Source organism: Leopardus geoffroyi, chromosome B3 (genome assembly GCF_018350155.1).
Source record: "Leopardus geoffroyi isolate Oge1 chromosome B3, O.geoffroyi_Oge1_pat1.0, whole genome shotgun sequence".
NCBI lineage: Eukaryota > Metazoa > Chordata > Mammalia > Carnivora > Felidae > Leopardus > Leopardus geoffroyi.
In genome coordinates, this window is record NC_059337.1 from 69,570,001 (window position 1) to 69,589,145 (window position 19,145).

At 40.8% G+C, this 19,145-nt stretch overlaps 2 protein-coding genes and 1 pseudogene across 2 annotated transcripts in view; 2 read left to right on the forward strand and 1 right to left on the reverse strand.

Annotated features, from left to right (window-relative positions):
• Positions 1-19,145, reverse strand: part of AVEN (apoptosis and caspase activation inhibitor) — a 202,019-nt gene that overhangs the window by 133,454 nt on the left and 49,420 nt on the right. Inside the window, exon 3 of the mRNA XM_045450803.1 lies at positions 14,966-15,143. Within this exon, the coding sequence (XP_045306759.1) occupies positions 14,966-15,143 (178 nt within the window). The remainder of the gene's footprint in view (positions 1-14,965; positions 15,144-19,145) is intronic.
• The window catches only part of CHRM5 (cholinergic receptor muscarinic 5), a 95,882-nt gene that overhangs the window by 15,429 nt on the left and 61,308 nt on the right, over positions 1-19,145 (forward strand). The gene's annotated exons all lie outside the window — the stretch shown is intronic.
• On the forward strand, positions 7,797-9,082 carry LOC123583239 (annotated as a pseudogene).

A 19,145-nucleotide genomic window follows, 5' to 3' on the forward strand; every position in this document is an offset into this window, starting at 1 on the left:
GAAATAGATTCATGTCAGGGGGCACCTGGGTGACTAAGTCAGTTGAGCATCTTACTTCAGCTTGGGTCATCATCTCATGGTTCATGAGTTCGAGCCCCACATCGGGCTCTGCACTGACAGCGTGGAACCTGCTTTGGATCCTGTCTCTCTCTCTCTCTCTCTCTCTCTCTCTCTCTCTCTCTGACCCTCCCCTGCGGTCTCTCTCACTCTCTTAAAAATAAACATTAAAAATAAATAAATAGATTCACGTCAGGCTACAAAGTGAGGTGCTATTCATTGAGGACTATCTTCCCAGGACTTTAGGTCTTAAAAAGGAGACAACTCTAATAGCAAACAAACGGACCTCTGATGCACTACATCACACCCCAAAACCACAAAGAATAGCTTATCCATCCATTCTGCAAGCTTTATTAGTTATGAACCATATGCTATGCCCTGTGCCACCCTCTAAGGATAAAAAGATCTACCTTCAACAGACATACAATCAAGTACGATCGATTTAAGAGCAAGGTGCTCAGAAAAGCCTCCCTGACCTTTTCAAGCCGAACTGGGTGCTCTCCCTTGATTGTTCCAGCACTCTGTGCCTCCTATGTTGAACTGTAATCGTTCATTTCTCCATTTCTATCACCTCACAAGTGGTATCTGCCAAGAACTATGCAGAGGCTGAGATTTTATCCTGTCTGAAAGATAAGTTAGCTTATTACTGTTGCATGGATGCTGGCAGAAGACTGGAGACTACTGGATCACAGACCAAGGCCTTGATAACTCTTGGCAAAAGCAGTAGCCAAAGCCCCATGTTTGTTTGCACTGGTTCCTCTTGCCCTCTCCAGCTCAGAGGATGATGTCAAAAAGCCCCTCGTGGAAGCACTGTAATACATGCTATGGATTATGTTACAAGAAAGGAACACCAAGCTTGCAGATTCACTGCTCTTAAAGTAACTGGGAGCGAGCCTGATCTTTGCCAGGGGCGGGAGGGACATTATCCCAGTTCACATGACTGCTTCCTGCCTCAGGTAGGCAGTGATCAGGGTCCTACATTCCTGGCACGTCCATCAGGCAGGAATGCTCAGGACCTGTGACAGGTTGCCTCTTCCAATAATATTCTTAATGGCAGGGAGTATGTTTTAGGCACTTCTGTACTCTGAGCACCTGGCATGATATATGACACACCGGAGGGTCTGCTAAATGCAAGCCTGCTAAAATAAGCTGAGTTTGAAGCCAAAGACAACTGCACCATACTGTGACCATATACACAGACAATCTCTTTTCAGTTTCATTCTCTCAACTTCTAGGACAATACTAGAAACTCAAGAAATGTTCGGTGAATGAATTATCCCCTAGGATTATTCTATCTCTACAACTGAAAGTTTCTACAATTCTCTAAAGAGCAGAATGCAAGAAAGCTCAGGTGCATGATTGTCTCTGACAGATGGGACTCATGTAATACTCCCTCCGTGGAGGTAGAAATTCATGATAACAAACTCAGAATTCTATTAATTTTGGTTATTCAAAGTTATTCATGACTGGGGTGCCTGAGTGGCTCAGTTGGTTAAGTGTCCAACTCCTGATCACCGTTCATGAGTTCAAGCCCTGCATGTGGCTGTGCACTGAACGTGAGGAGCCTGCTTGGGATTCTCTCTCTCTCTCTCTCTCTCTCTGCCCCTTCCCTGCTCATGCTCTCTCTCAAAATAAATAAAACTTTAAAAAAATCATTTTTAAGTTATTCATGATCACCTCAAATTTCACTATAAATTTGTATCAAGATTAAACTCTCAGGGCACCCAGGTGGCTCAGTCGGTTAAGTATCTGACTCTTGGTTTTGGCTTAGGTCATGACCTCACGGTTTCATGGGTTTGAGCCCTGTGTCCAGCTCTGTGCTGAGAGCACAGAGCCTGCATGGGATTCTCTCTCTCCCTCTCTCTCTTTGCCCCTCTCACACTCTGCTATCTCTGTCTCAAACTTAAAAAAATGTTTAAAACAAAGATTAAACTCTATAAACAGAAGGCAGAAAACTATCACCACAGAATTCTAAAAGTAAATTCGAAAACCACATAAATGATCTACTTAGCTAGCAACTCACAGATGAAGAGATGAAGAAAACAATGAAACTTTCTAAAACTTTATGATTTTTAAATATGAAATTTATTGTCAAATTGATTTCCATACAATGCCCAGTGCTCATTCCAACAGGTGCCCTCCTCAATACCCATCACCTACCCTCCCCACCTTCCCACCCCCCCATCAACCCTCAGTTTGTTCTCAGTTTTTAAGAGTCTCTTATGTTTTGGCTCCCTCCCTCTCTAACCTTTTTTTCTCCTTCCCCATGGTCTTCTGTTAAGTTTCTCAGGATCCACAAAAGAGTGAAAACATATGGTATCTGTCTTTCTCTGTATGGCTTATTTCACTTAGCATAACACTCTCCAGTTCCATCCACGTTGCTACAGAAGGCCATATTTCATTCTTTCTCATTGCCACGTAGTACTCCATTGTGTATATAAACCACAGTTTCTTTATGCATTCATCAGTTGATGGACATTTAGGCTCTTTCCATAATTTGGGTATTGTTGAAAGTGCTGCTATAAACATTAGGGTACAAGTGCCCCTATGTATCAGCATTCCTGTATCCCTTGGGTAAATTCCTAGCAGTACTATTGCTGGGTAATAGGGTAGATCTATTTTTAACTTTTTGAGGAACCTCCACACTGTTTTCCAGAGCGGCTGCACCAGTTTGCATTCCCACCAACAGTGCAAGAGGGTTCCCGTTTCTCCACATCCTTGCCAGCATCTAGTCTCCTGATTTGTTCATTTTAGTCACTCTGAAAGGCGTGAGGTGGTATCTGAGTGTGGGTTTGATTTGTATTTCCCTGATGAGGAGCGACGTTGAGCATCTTTTCATGTGCACATAGACCAATGGAATAGAATAGAAACCCCAGAATTAGACACACAAAAGTATGGCCAACTCATCTTTGACAAAGCAGGAAATAATATCCAATGGAAAAAAAGACCGTCTCTTTAACAAATGGTGTGGGAGAACTGGACAGCAACATGCAGAAGGATCAAACTAGACCACTTTCTGACACCATTCACAAAAATAAACTCAAAATGGATAAAGGACCTGAATGAGACAGGAAACCATCAAAATCCTAGAGGAAAAAGCAGGAAACAACCTCTCTGACCTCAGCCGCAACAATTTCTTACTTGACACATCCCCAAAGGCAAGGGAATTAAAAGCAAAAATGAACTATTGGGACCTCATGAAGATAAAAAGCTTCTGCACTGCAAAGGAAACAATCAACAAAACTAAAAGGCAACCAACGGAATGGGAAAAGATATTTGCAAATGACATATCGGACAAGGGCTAGTATCCAAAATCTATAAAGAGCTCACCAAACTCCACCCCCGAAAAACAAATAACCCAGGGAAGAAATGGGCAGAAAACATGAATAGACACTTCTCTAAAGAAGACATCCAGATGGCCAACAGGCACATGAAAAGATGTAAAACTTTATGATTTTAAAAGACCAGCAGCGTTATTATTAAAGATGGAATGTTTCCCTTCGTGTACAATACACAGGGATGCAACATTGAAGGGATAATAATGACTGAGAGGCTCTCCATCAAGTTCCTTTTGCAAGTGCCAAGTACACATTTAAGAGGCAGATTTAATTTCCAGGAAGAATGCTCACCACAAATTATGAAAAGCAACATGTTGACATCATCAGCTACTCTTTTGGAAATGTATACCACATTCAGTCACTAAATTAGTAGTACACAATGGTATTTCATGAACATCATTCCATTCTTAGCTGAAAATGCTGAGACTACTATAGTATTCTCATAACAAATCATATGAAGGCATCCTTTCCTTTCCATTTCAGGTATGACAGTACGCTAGAAATACATGATGAAGGATCCTACAGGCATATTAATCTTTTGAGTATACCACATTTCCATTAGAAAAGGTACATTTAAAGGCTTTTTTCCATCTAAAATATCTCAAATTAGTTTATCATATTGGCTTTTCTCTTGCTTCATCAATGTTGGGTGGAATAGACCTGGGGATTTCCCCCACTCCAGCCTCTGATCACCCTCCAATTTCCTCTCTAGCTGTAGCTTCCAGGACCCATCTCTTGGCCCATCCCTTGCTCCTCAGACCAGTTAATACCATCTTTTTGTGGTTAGCTCTTTGTCTCCAATCAACTATGAGCCCCCAGAGTCACCAAAATTATTCTACCAAGGTAAGGGCCGCCATTACCTGCCCAGTCTACCAGCACCTATGAGTTTCCTATACCTCTCTCTCTTTGGGCTTCTATCACAAGTGCAAGAGTGTGGCCTGGGAAGGCAGGGTCCACTTCTTCCACAAGTTGGCAGGGAGATCCAAGGGCACCAACCATGTCTAGACTACACAAAACCAGAACTGCAGCTGAGTCCTCTTCTAGGACATGCAGAAGCTAACAGAAGATGGGTGGGGTCACACCCTGGGTGTCAAGGAAGCAGCCCTGGAGGAAACCCTGAACCAGTTCCTGCCCTCACAGATTCCCATCTCTGTGACTTCCTGGACAGATACTTTCCGGAGGAAGAGGAAACTTATCTAGCAGGACAAATCACCAACCTCCTGAGCCCAGTCTCAACAGGGCTGGGTGAGGCCTCATTGGAAGGCTTACCTTCAACAGGACTAGGAACCCCACAGGGCAGTACCCTCAAGGCCCAGATGCAGCTCCCAAGCCTCCAGACTTCTGCCTGGGTCTCTGCTTCCAACCCAAAGGCAGTTTCTTAACCAATCGCAAACTTTCTCCCAAGCTACACACCACGTATAAATAAAGCTTCCTTTTGCAGAAAAAAAAATATAGAAGAAAAGTATGTCTTAGATAATAATATATTTGTAGATTTTAATGGATAGTATCAAGTGGGACAAATATCAACTTTGAAGCCAGGTATACTTACATTGATTCCTTATTCTGTTTATTAGATAATAATTAGACTTTGTTTCAACATGTATCAAGATAATGAAATCTACCCTGTGGTTACAGTCACAAGTCAATGACATAGAAAAAAGGACACGTGACACACCTTATACAGAGGCTACATATGGTAGGTATTCAGGCAGTGGTAGCTCTTACTGCCGTCAGCTTGTCAGCTTCAGGCCCATCTGCTGTCACAGGGTCACTAACGGCCACAGGACTCCATTCACACACACATCACTTGCCCATTTATTTTAAGCCTAACCCTTCTGAGAACACTAGATGTGCTAACTTAACACATTGGGGTAAAATGCTATAGAACTACTGAGAAATTACCAGAAGCTCAGAGAACAGAATTATAGGGTTGAAAAAGCCTTGAGAAATCACCTTGCCCATCCCTATGCAGCAGTAAGGAATATTGTTGAACTCATTCTAGTTAAAGGAGACCAAATCTATTTTCAAAGATTTCCAATCAAGATGATCCCCAACTCTCCCTTAGATGCCCAGTTAACATCTCATGTACTAAATGCACAGCAATATCTTATCTAAATCTTCTGCATTTTAGTTAAGTACATTTGTTTTCTTCCATTGTCTTGGGTTTGGAACACATATGACATAATTATTAAATCATTTCTCAGACTTCTTTTCCTTAGTATCATAAACTTTTCATCACAGATCCTGCTTTTCCCATTTTTAATCATCTTTCAACTTCCCTGTGTCACCTCTATAGTTGCAGAGACTGAAATAGGTCAACACATATTCCAAAGAAACTAAGAAAAAATGAGCTAATTATCATTGTGTGCTATATTCTAGTTATATATATCAATACGATGTTTGGATATTTTAATGACAGCCCCAGTCAAAGGCCTGATTTCAGGGGCACCTGGGTGGCTCAGTCAGTTAAATGTCCTACTTTTGATTTTGGCTCAGGTCATGATCTCATGGTTTGTGGGTTTGAGCCCCATGTCAGGCTCTGCACTGACAATGTGCAGCCTGCTAGGGATTCTCTCTCTCCCTCTCTCTCTCTCTCTCTCTCTCTCTCTGCCCCTCCCCCTCTCGCACTCTCTCTCCATCACACTTACCTAGCATATTCTACCCCAACAGTTTGCTTTCCTTGCCTATACAACAATGATTGACTTTTGTGTAGCACTCTAATTTTTCCAGTAATTCTCCATGATCCTCACAAGCACCCTGTACTAAAGCAAGGCAGGTATTATTTCTAGTTTGCAGCTTTAAAAAAGAGCTTCCGGGAGTTTCACTCCTCCAAGAGCACGTACTTAGTAATGACAACCGGAACCAAGACTGGGCTCAGCTGACATCCGTCAGTCAAGGGTGGTTTCCACTCTACTGCCTGAATACAGTCACTACACTTCACTTACACTTAACGGAATAGATGACTTTACTATCACAATCTTAAGGATTATTAATCTTAATTCTAAATTCATAGCCTCTGAATTCATGTGTTTCATGCTTTTTAGATTACAAGGAGTTCTCCACGGACCTTCATTCAAGGCTTTGCCAAAATAACTTTTATTCTCTTTTTTTATTAGTATTATAGGTGCCTTTATTATAAGGCTTGGACTTTCCCCATTCTGCCTTTCAGTATTCTTTACACAAAGAATTGCATTAATAATCAGGCTTAATCTTATTGACATGACAAAACCTTACATATCAGCTTTATGTCCAATTTCACCATTAATTAATATAAATATATTAATTATTACTATAGTATCAATTATAGTTAGGAGAATGAGGAGGGTATTCTCTCTAGAGCCAGTAAAGAGAACTTACCAATTTCCACTTAAATAGGACATTGATCATGAGCATTTACTTGCTCTGCTTCCCAAAACCTCCCTTTCAATGATGATATTTCATGGGGCTCCAGGGTGACTCAGTCAATGAAGCATCTGACTCTTGATTTCAGCTTGGGTCATGATCACAGGGTCATGGGATCAAGCCCTACATCAGGTTCCACGCTGAGCATGGAGCCTGCTTGAGATATTCTCTCTCTCTCCCCCCGCCCCAAACTGTCCCTCTCCCATGCTCTCTAAAAGAAAAAATAAAAAGAAAAAATAAAAATAAATGATATTTCTCTTTTTAAAGTAAGTATGACTCCATGAGAACAAACAGAGAGGAGACAGCAGCAATTGAGAGGAATATAGTAGATGCTATCAGAACGTGGCATGCAGATTTGATGATGCAGCTAGTTAGACACTGAACAACAAGAACTGTATCTGGAATACAAGTCAAATTCAAAAAAATTCGCTAATATTCTTTCATTAAGATATTTCTAGTAAGGGGGTGCCTGGGCAGCTCAGTCGGTTAAGCGTGGGACTCTTGGTTTCAGCTCAGGTCATGATCTCACGGCTTCATGGGTTTGAGCCCCACATCAGGCTCTGTGCTGATGGGACAGGGCCTGCTTGGGACACTCTCTCTCTCTCTCTCTCTCTCTCTCTCTCTCTGCCCCTCCCCCACTTGCGCTATCTCCATCTCTCTCAAAATAAATAAACTTTAAAAAAAGATATTTCCAGGGGCGCGGGTGGCTCAGTTGGTTGAGTGACCGACTTTGGCTCAGGTCATGATCTCACAGTTTGTGAGTTCAAGCCCCACGTCGGGCTCCATGCTGACAGCTTGGAGTCTGGAGCCTGCTTCAAATTCTGTGTCTCTCCCTTTCTCTGCCCCTTCCCTGCTCATGCTCTGTGTGTCTCTCTCTCAATAATAAGTAAACGTTAAAAAATTTTTTTAAATAAATAAAAAAAGATATTTCCAGTAAAAATAATCTAAATTATCTAATATGCTAAACACTCAGTTCTAAAAAATGAATTGGAGACCCTACCATCACTGCTGGTGACCCTATGGCCCAGCTTAGTGGGACAAGGACCAGAAAGACAGCTGCAAGTGCCAAAAATGGTGATTGTGACAAAATGGCTACTCTGGGACCAAAATCTGTCATCAAATCAAGTACTATTGTAGTGACTTTAATTTGCCATGAGACAAGTTTTTGAAGGGGACAGATCACACTGGATGAAAGGCAGATTCCCCTGGAGATACTAAAATCCAATAGGTAGAAGCGCCTAACAACAGATTTTAATATAATGGAAGCACTGAGCAAACCCAACACAAAACTTGAGGAAATAAAGATAAAGCTAACATCAGAAGCTCCCCACACAAACCTCTCTCTGATGAGTACAAAACATCTCTCCAATGACCAATGAGTATTAAAAATGATGTAAAAACAGATCCATGTATATGAAAGCCTTTCCAGCTGATGCAATCCTTAGTGACATAAAGGATTAGAAGATAAAGGTCAAGCACAAAATATTCAAACGAAAACAACATTACACAAAGCATGAAACGATCAATATTTGCAGGGTCTGATTGTATTGAATTTGCCCAAGTTTATAGAGACACTGGTTAAAAGCATAAAGACCTTCTAATACTTTTCAAGGAGTATTATTTTACAAACAAGAAAAAAACAAACATTAAAATGAGGTATAAGCTAAATTCAGATACCAAACAAGAACAAGAAGAAAACCAGAAATGCTCCAGGCGCTGACATGAATCCTCTGGAAAAACTGAATGCTGAAACTTTGGGATGACTTAGATGATCAGACCCGTTGGAAAGATCCACACTTCTTTTTCTCAAATCGTGGGGAAATGAAATGGATAGACTTCATAATGCTATTTAAAGAAAAGGCTAAGCAGCACTAGATAAAGCCAAAGAAGCCTTAATTTACAATTAAGGAACAGAGAAGAGAGGTGGGAGGTACTAGGAGAGGCAGGGGGGAAAAACAGCACTGAAAAAAATCATGGAGGATCAACAAGAATCCCTAAACCAATGAACTTGAAAAGGTCACAGATTTAAAGGAAGGGGGAGAGGAATTAAAGCCGTCCAGGAAAAGTACAGTTTCACGGCTAGAAAGTGAACATGGATGGTGATGAGGAACATGATCAAATGGATGCAGCTGGACCAGTAAAAGCAGACAAAGGAGAATCGGCATGGAAACAACGACAGCAAAAACACAAAATGGTGCAGAGACCAGGAATTTAGCCAACAAACTTCTAGATATTCAAGCTGCTTTTATCTCTGGAGGCTTGAAAAAAAGAAAATCAAATTAAGCCCATTTCCTTGTCTGGCTACGAGAAAGGAAAGATTTATTTATTTTGTGTGTGTGTGGTTTAACCTCTTTTTGTTGTTGTTACCCAAATGAAGGTTTTTTTTTTTAATGCATACATAGTTCTGTTTCTGTTATTTCAAATGATTCAAATACTAAAGGGAAGGTTCTTCCACTACACTGTTTTGTAACAAGAATAGATTAGTAAAAACTGACAAAATGCACACCCATGGGAAAAGAAAAAAAAAATGAACTGAGTCAATGGGGACAAATGCAGCTGTCTGGCTGCTTCGTGGGCTGCTAGAGAGATAGGCTTTCTTTTCCCGTTCAGTCTACTTGCTGGCAAAAGGATACCAAGGGTGGGGAGGAAAATCAAATATCATTATAATTAAAATCTCCCCCCAATCAATTTTTCATAAAATGTCATTGAAGAAAGATCTACAATAGCTTTAAATGAAAATATGCATGGGCAACTATACTGACCCAACTGTAGTCTAATCGTTTCATTTTTTTTCTATTTGCTCCACTGAAAATAAACAGAGCTTATAGACTTGCACAGAAACATGTGGGGAAAAAAAAAAAACAAAAAAACCTTTTCTCTTCAATATTGCCCCAGTGCACTCTTGCTCACACTGTAAACATTTTTCTAACTAGTTATCTGTGACTTCTTGAAAGGAGTAGATAAAGCATATGGCATGAATTCAATGACTCACCACTTGGGGAAAAAAAATAAAGGTAGGGGGCGGAAAACTTCCTTAAAGATCTAACATTCTTATGCCTGAATATAAGTGAGAGTATGGTACCATTCTCCAAGCTTGTGAAACATAACTTAGAACTGCAAGAACATTGTTCAAAAAGAAAAGCTGTAGGCGCGATAGTCTGTTTCAGAGGCTGACAGAAAGACTCCTAAAAAGATGTCTGAAGACTCCCAATCCTACCAGAAAGAGTGTGACCTCAAACAAACTAGTGGCCTCTCCCCATTTCCTCAGCAAAACAAGATGCCATGACATTCAGCCAGAGACTGAAACAAAGCAGGCAGCACCTGTGTGTTGAAGACCTCGGGATGCCAAAAAGGAATGCCTCTCCCAAAATGTTCCCCATGGTCTGTGGTGGTAACTGAAATCCTCTCATTAGAAATCCATTTTTAGACTTTTTTTTCCCTTGTGTAGAGAGACACATAAAAGAATGGGTAAGATTTAAAGAATAATTATTCAGGGTGCCTGGGTGGCTCAGTCAGGTGAGCATCTGACTTTTGACTTCGGCTCAGGTCATGATTTCAGGGTTTGTGAGACTGAGCCCTGTGTGGGGCTCTGTGCTGGCAGCGCAGAGACTGCTTGGGATTCTCTTTCCCCCTCTAAAAATGAATAAATTAATGGAGAACGAAGAGGAGGAGGAGGAGAAGGATGATTATTATTATTATTATCCAATGAATATAAGTAAACATTACTCAGGTCAAAAAATAGATCAGCATCAACATCAGGAAGTCCCCCCAACACTGACACCTGCTGCATGCCCCTACCCAATCATTACCCCTCACCCCTCTACTAGAGGGGAACACGATCCTGATTTGTACCATAACCGTTTCCTTGGTTTCCATTTTACCATTCAAATACGCATCCCTAAATAACAGCTTGCTTTTTTCTTGCGTGTGAACTTTATGTAAGTAGAATCGTACGGAGGTATTTTGTGGCTATGTAGTGTTCCTTTTACTTCACAGTATGTTTGAGCGGCTCATCCACTGACTTATGTATTCATTCCACCATTAGTAGACAGTTGAGTTCCTTTCACGTGGCTCTTCTGACCAGCACTGCTATGAATGCGCACACACGTCTCCCGGTGTGTGCATCGGCACCATAGCTTCTCCAGAGTGCCTTCCCAGGGTACAAGTGCCAGATCTTCAACTTTACAGAAAAATGACAAACCACCTTCCTAAATGAATATACCAACATGCACACACACCAACTGTGTGTGCAGTAGAAATTCACTCTTGGGATTTAATTACTGGTCCTCAAAGATTCACTGTTGAGATGTAAATCCTACTGGGTGAGTAACAACACATTAAGCTAGAAGTACTCTTAGCAAAAGGTCCGTCTCAAAATGGCATTTGAGAATTGGACCAGAGGTGTATGCACCACACAGCTGATTCTAGAATAAAAAAGAATGCATAAAGAACAGTTCAAAGTTGAGAGAAATGAAGTCTGTCATCTGTCGCAGGGACAACAAGGGCCATCCTTCAGGGCATGTGGCAGACACAGATATGCGGGAGAAAAACAAATGAGCAACTATAGGTGGAAAACTGGAGGAAAAGGGGGGAAATTTTATTTTAGGACTTCACCTGAAACCTAAAATCACCAACTTTTAAATGCTCAGGGGCTAAGACCACCACCATTGGTTATTCAACAAGTAGACTCAATTATCAGCTCTATCACACCCAAAAACTTTTAATTTCTCAGAAAAAAAAGGATCTTCAAATTCTATTGGCAACCACTGCCATTATGTCTAACAGTCAAGGAAAACAAGAAATTAGACTTTGACTTTACTGAAGGTAGTTAATTAAGCTTCTATGGACAAAAAATTCTGATACATACTAATTCTAGGCACACAGTTACTCATTGAGCAGAACTAAAACCAGCAGCCAATTTGGGATAAGATGTTGACAGCATCAAATTAGGCACTGTTCCATCTAACTATTCTTGCACGGGACACTAAGAGAAATAGTATTCCTAATGTTAGACAGAACCATGATAGACTAGGATTCAAATCCACATCTGTTCAACTTAGGGGTCTATGCTCCTTATATTAAAGAACACTGACAAAGGAAAGACTGTAACATCATCAACTGAACTTAAATGTCCAATATGAAGATAATCAAATTTTCAAAGTTGATAAGTTATTTCTAATTTGGGTTACTTTGGTAGTTAGTAAAGAAATTATATACTAAATATATATTTAGTATATATATATATTTAGTATATATGTATTTAGTATATATATTTAGTATATATATATTTATACATTTTTATATATATTTATATTTATATATATAAATATATATATTTATATATATAAATATATATATTTATATATATATATTATGATCACAGAATGTACTCCATCTCTCAAAAGTAAACGAATATAGCCCTACTCCTACAATGAAGAAAGCATGGCAGCTCTTCTCAGGCATATGACATGGTGAAAAGAAAATGATACATCAGCAGCACAGTGGGGAAAAGCTAGAAGCACATGTCAGAAGATGGGACAATTGTGATCTCCTGAGAAACCAATCACACATCAACAAGCTACTTGGAAAGAAATCAGTAAGCAAAGACAGACTACAAGAAAAATACATAGTAGAGCCAAATCATGCCAGGCTTTAAGTTATAAATAAAATGCTAACATAAACAGTCAAAATCATAAGCCACTGGGCATAGCTGCTGGGTTAGACTAGAACTGTGAACCGCCTTCCAACATTCAGGCAGTATCTTTCACTTGCCAGATACTGTCCTAGTAACCGAGTACACTTTTAATTCAATTAAAACCAGGTAGTCCACACTGCACTGCTTCCATTTCCCCTCCCCCCCACCCCGCCCCGTCCTTTAGCAGAACAGCTAACACAAATTAAAACTAAGCAGCCCACCTTTTACCTTTCTCTCACCTTGAAGAAAGGTGCTTATAAACCTGCAAGCGGCCAAAATGCAGGTGACAAGAGGGCAGTACTCATCTGACTGGCAAAAAGAGGAGTCACTGGCCCCTAAACAGTCAATGAGTTGGATGCCGTCAGCAAACCTCTCCTGAGAGGGTGACACTGTGGGGAGCATACAACAGAAGGACACCAGTCTGAACCTCGCTCTGCTGACCCACACTCACCCTACTCTCTCCACGTGTAATTTTCTTCTACTCAAGAGGTTTATTCTATTAAGCTCAAAGAGAATTCATCACCTTATGATTCTTAGTCTGGTATGGGCATTCAAAAATATAGGCAAGATGAGAAAAAAGAAAGGTGGAACTCAACAGCAACGTAAAAGTTGGAGGCAAGAGGGAATTCAAAGCAAATTGTCTGAAAATATTATTTTCATTTTATTTCTCTGCTTCTCAATTCTTTATATTTTTTTAACCTGGCAATATTATGCTGTTTGTTGTTGTCAAGGTCATTGTAGACTCACATACAAATTTAAGAAATAATACAGAGAGGGGCGCCTGGGTGGCTCAGTCGGTTGAGCGTTCGACTTCAGCTCGGGTCATGATCTTGCAGCTCGTGAGTTCGAGCCCCACGTTGGGCTCTGTGCTGCCAGCTCGGAGCCTGGAGCCTGCTTCAGATTCTGTGTCTCCCTCTCTCTCTGCCCCTTTCCCACTCATGCTCTGTCTCTCTATGTCTCTCAAAAATTAATAAAGTTAAAAAAAAAATTTTTTTTAAAGAAACACACAGAGATCTCCCATGTACTTGGCCCAGTTTCCCCCAATGATAACAGTTTGCGAAACTGTATTATAATATCACAACCGGAAATACGGAGATACTGACATTGATATAGGCACCAATCCTCTTCAGATTTCCTCAGTTTTATTTGTAGTCACTCATGTGCATGTGTATTAAGTTCTAGACAATGTTATCATTTGTGTAGGTTTGTCTACCTACTACCACAAGACAAAAGATCGTACCAGCACTATCAAGAACCTTCACATTGCCATTTTATAACCACATCCACTTCCCACCCTCCCATCCCAAACCCCTGAAAACCACTAATCCATCCTCCTTTCATCCTTCCGATTCTTACACCACACTCTAGGAGAGAGCAGCCATCTCTCCAGCCAGTTCTGTTCCATCACTCTCTGTAACTACTCTCCTACTCCACCTTCACACTGCTACACATCGTTCAGGGTAGAGTCAATCTTAAAACAACAGCTGGGCATAGAAGGAATGAGCATTTCACCTTATTGATAGAGAAGACTGTCCAAAAACAAAACAGAGGGGCGCCTGGGTGGCGCAGTCGGTTAAGCGCCCGACTTCAGCCAGGTCACGATCTGGCGGTCCGTGAGTTCGAGCCCCGCGCGGGGCTCTGGGCTGATGGCTCAGAGCCTGGAGCCTGTTTCCGATTCTGTGTCTCCCTCTCTCTCTGCCCCTCCCCCATCCATGCTCTGTCTCTCTCTGTCCCAAAAATAAATAAACGTTGAAAAAAAAATCAAAAACAAAACAGAAAAGTTTTCGTGTTCAGGTACACAGGACTCTAATATGTGCATATCCACGAATATGCATATTCCTGGCTATAAAAGGGAAAAGAACACATACTCTAGAAGCTTGGTAAAGCTTTGTATAAACGTAAGCATTGATTCCTCTGATATCAAAGAAAACACTTCTGTTTTCAGACTACCCAACTTAGAGGGGCATGGTTCAGCATTTTCATTTCTGTAAAGCCTTTTATCCATTTCAACCAGGCCTTAAGTCCTTCTACATCAGTACACGGAATCCCTGGCTTCCACTTAATGAAACATCTTTTTTCCTTGCAAACCATTAGACACACTGTCCTTTACTTGAATTTAAAACCCAAAGGACAAAAGGATGAATTGCTAGTTACTAAAATGCAGCTTTATGGGGCGCCTGGGTGGCTCAGTCGGTTGAGCATCCAACTTCTGCTCAGGTCATGATCTCACAGTTCGTGAGTTCGAGCCCCGCATCAGGCTCTGTGCTGACGGCTCAGAGCCTGGAGCCTGCTTCAGATTCTGTGTCTCCCTCTCTTTCTGCCCCTGACCCATTCGCGTTCTGTCTCTGTCTCTCTCAAAAATAAATAAACATTAAAAAAAAATTATTTTAATGCAGCTTTAAAGGGAACATAAATAAGAGGTCTATGCAACTTTCAGAGCACTAAACCATAGGCAAGCAACCGGAATTCATACCTGCAGAGCTGAGGAGGACACTGAAGTCCGTCCCCCGTTGTGATTCTCCACTTTCATTATTGACCTCTTTTTCAATATCTTGATATCGATCCCAGTTAGAGACTATCTTTCTTTTAGAATAATTTCCCTGTTCCTCATTCTCTTCTCCAAAGGTCTCTGCATCACTGTCATCTTCAACCTGCAATCATTACAAACAAATCAATACACAGGCAGTGGAAATTTCAACCATAGCAGCCTTAGCAGTAAAGTAAAACAAAACAAAAAATAGTATACAAGTATCATGACAAACAGCATTTTATAGATCAAGCTGAGGATACAAAATTATATTTCAAAAGGACCCCAATGTACCACGGTCCTGAATTCATTTTCAGGGTAAATTTTTCATTTCACTTTCCAAAGGAAATCTGGCAAGTTCTTGTCTAAAAATTTGTGTAACTGATAGGGCTAATGCCTACTACCCCAACGTATCCTTTCCCATTAGTTGTTTCATCTTATTGAAACAATCAAGGCTATACAGGTCTTTTTTTTTAGGCTTATTTTTATTTACTTTGAGAGGGGTATTTATTTTAGAAGGGCAGAGAGAAAGGGGGAGAGTCCCAAGCAGGTTCCACACTGTCAGCACAGAGCCCAATGAGTGGCTCAAACTCATAAACCATGAAATGACCTGAGCTGAAATCAAGAGCCAGATGCTCAACGGACTGAGCCTCTCAGGCACCCCAAGGCTATATGAGTCTTAAACTTAGAGGACTTTGGGATAGAAATCAACCATTTCCACTTACAGATTTTACAAACACAATAAATAAGTTTTGTAAGTTTTAAATGGGAACTCTGCTCAAGTGCATTCAAGAGTACAACTTCCAGTCTTGAGTATTTAAAAAAGAGCATGCAGGGGCGCCTGGGTGGCGCAGTCGGTTGAGCATCCGACTTCAGCCAGGTCACGATCTCGCGGTCCGGGAGTTCGAGCCCCGCGTCGGGCTCTGGGCTGATGGCTCAGAGCCTGGAGCCTGTTTCCGATTCTGTGTCTCCCTCTCTCTCTGCCCCTCCCCCGTTCATGCTCTGTCTCTCTCTGTCCCAAAAATAAATAAACGTTGAAAAAAAAAATTAAAAAAGAGTATGCAGAAAAATGCAGAAGGTGAGGAATTATAAAAGATGAAGGGCCTAGTTTCTTCAACAAATAATTTGCAAGGGAAAAAATGCTGGGGGAGGAGGGAGATACCTACAGATTGAAAGAGCTTAATGGACACATAACCATTTGTAACGTCAGAAACTTATTTTTTTAAAGAGATGAAGCTCTTACTATTCTTTAAGTGAATTTACTTATTTTGAGAGACAGAGAGACAGAGAATCCCAAGCAGGCTCCACACTGTCAGTGCAGAGTCTGATGCAGGGTTCGAACCCACAAACTGTGAGATCATGACCTGAGCTGAAATCCAGAGTCAAACACTTAACCAATTGAGCCAGGCAGGCTCCCAGGAGCTTATGTGAAGTCAGATTCTAACAATATAACTACAGATAAAAATCACTTATGAGACAGAGAAATGTGAATGACTGGATATTTGATTATATTGAAGGAATACGATTATTTCATATATTTATTGTTTGCGGTGATACCAGACCATGTTTTTTTTTAATGTTCTTATTTTTTAGGAAAAAATATTGACTATTTATAGATGAAAAGACAGGAATGTGGGATTTCCTTCAAAATAATGGGTGGAGGGGCGCCTGGGTGACTCAGTCGGTTGAGCATCCGACTTTGGCTCAGGTCATGATCTCATGGTTTGTGAGTTTGAGCCTCACGTCGGGCTCTGTGCTGATGGCTCGGAGCCTGGACACTGCTTCAATTCTGTGTCTCCCTCTCTCTCTGCCCCTTCCCCGCTCATGATCTGTCTCTGTCTCTCAAAAATGGATAAACATTTTAAAAAAATAAAAAATAATAATAATGGGTGGAGAGGAATGGGTGGAGAGGAATGGTGGGTACAGAGGAAATCAACTGGGCACAATTGATAATTATACAATCCTATCTACTTTTGTATGTATTTGAAATTGTCCTATTATAATAAAAAATTAACTTTAAACAAGAAAGATGCATGTAGAATCTAAAGTCATGGTTCAAAGAAGCATCCCAAAGATTATAAAATCCTCATCAAGAAAAACCTTGTGAAATATATTATAACAATCTATCTGTAGATAGGTTGTAGATAGCTTTCGTTAACACAAAAAATGAGGCATGTGCACTGCAGAAAAGTAAGAGGAGAGACAAGCAAAGAGATAAATAAAAACCCCACATTCCTATCACTGGAGAGTAGGAGTTCCACTGTTAACACCTTAGAAAGACATCCAGAAGTATATGCGCTATTTATATATACATTTTTTTAATTTTTTTTTCAACGTTTATTTATTTTTGGGACAGAGAGAGACAGAGCATGAACGGGGGAGGGGCAGAGAGAGAGGGAGACACAGAATCGGAAACAGGCTCCAGGCTCTGAGCCATCAGCCCAGAGCCCGACGCGGGGCTCGAACTCACGGACCGCGAGATCGTGACCTGGCTGAAGTCGGACGCTTAACCGACTTCGCCACCCAGGCGCCCCAATATATACATTTTTTTGTAACAAGAATTTTTTCATCAAAATTCTGCATCCCTCCATCTCAGTAAATATCATTTCATATAACATCCAGACTATTTCCAAATTTGTCTGACTCCAAAAATTTGCTTTAGAGCTGGTTTTGTCCAAGCTGGTATCCTCCTCAAGATCATGCCCTGTATCTCACTGTCCCTTAAATCCCTTTGATTCTAGTTCCATCTCTATCTTTAAGACATTGATTTATTGAAGAGACCAGCACACGTAGGGTGCAGAAGGACCCATCCTTTGTTTGGCTGCTTCCTTGCGGTATGGTTTATGGAAATAATGGATTAAAAAAAAAAAAGCCCTAAAAATCTGAATGCCCAATGGGGTCAAGTTAAATATTTTTTAGTTAAAATACAGCATAGATGGTGCTCTGAACCTTATGTTACACCACATGAAAGGACAGGTGATAAATGTCTGACCCAACATAAGTAATGCTAAGATTACCCAACGAGTTTGGACGAAGTCTGATCCACCCACTGTACACATAGGTTTTCTCCCCTTGCATCTAGGAACTCGACTGCGTGGTATTATTTTGCCCACTACAAATCTCTAATTCCCCAAACAGATTTAACGCTAGTCAGTAATTCTCACTTGGATCAAATTTAGTAAGCTTTCATGAAAGGATAGCGTATTGACCTTTCAAGATTACTCACAGCCCTCAAATATCATCAGAAGCCTCCTTGATGGCACAAAGAGATGGCAAACTACATCATAAGCTAGGGATTGCAAAGATGCCCTGAAACCTCCAGGTTTCCTGCCATTCCTGAGAGATTCTCAGAACTAAAAGATGGTAGGAGATTCAAGGTATGTGCTTGAGTAAGATCTCCTGTTTAGATAATAAATACCAGGAAGGTTCTAAAGAAAACAGCTTCATAACTGATGAGAACTGGGGAGGACTGAACTAGAGCTGAAAATACTAGCAGGGTTTAATCTGGGAAAATCCAATTTTCCTTTGTTGGTCCACTGGGTACACAGAGTTCAGAAAGACTTATCCAGTTAGCACAAAACTTGTGAACATCGCCCTAACACATGGCAAAAATGTAAGCCTGGGCAGAGTAATTAGCTTGATGCTAAAGAGGATGATGATCTGAAACACCTGAGGAACTACTAACAGTGACAGAAGCCCTGAAACGGGAGGCAGGGGACCTAGGAAAAATGAACGGCCCTGCCCTCACCATCATTTAGTATTTACAACGTGTGTATAATAGGCTGGGGCCTCCAACAGCTAAATGACTCACCAATCCCCAACTTACAAGAATTACTGAATAATGATCTCATTACCCCCGACCCAACTGCAGAGATGAGAAGAGGTGTCATTAGCCTCGATCACAAGAGGGTAGTAAAGAGTAATAAAGCTTAGAAGACATCTGATGTAACTTAGAGAAAGGTGTATCTTCAAAACTCCCATAGATTTTATGTTTGGTTCATTTTGCAACGATCTGGGCCAAAATATGCAAAATCTCAAGACAGAAGAAACAGAACAAACAGGAAAATACTGATGAAAGCGATGTGAAAACTATAAAGCCATCATTATTATGTTAACAACATCATTA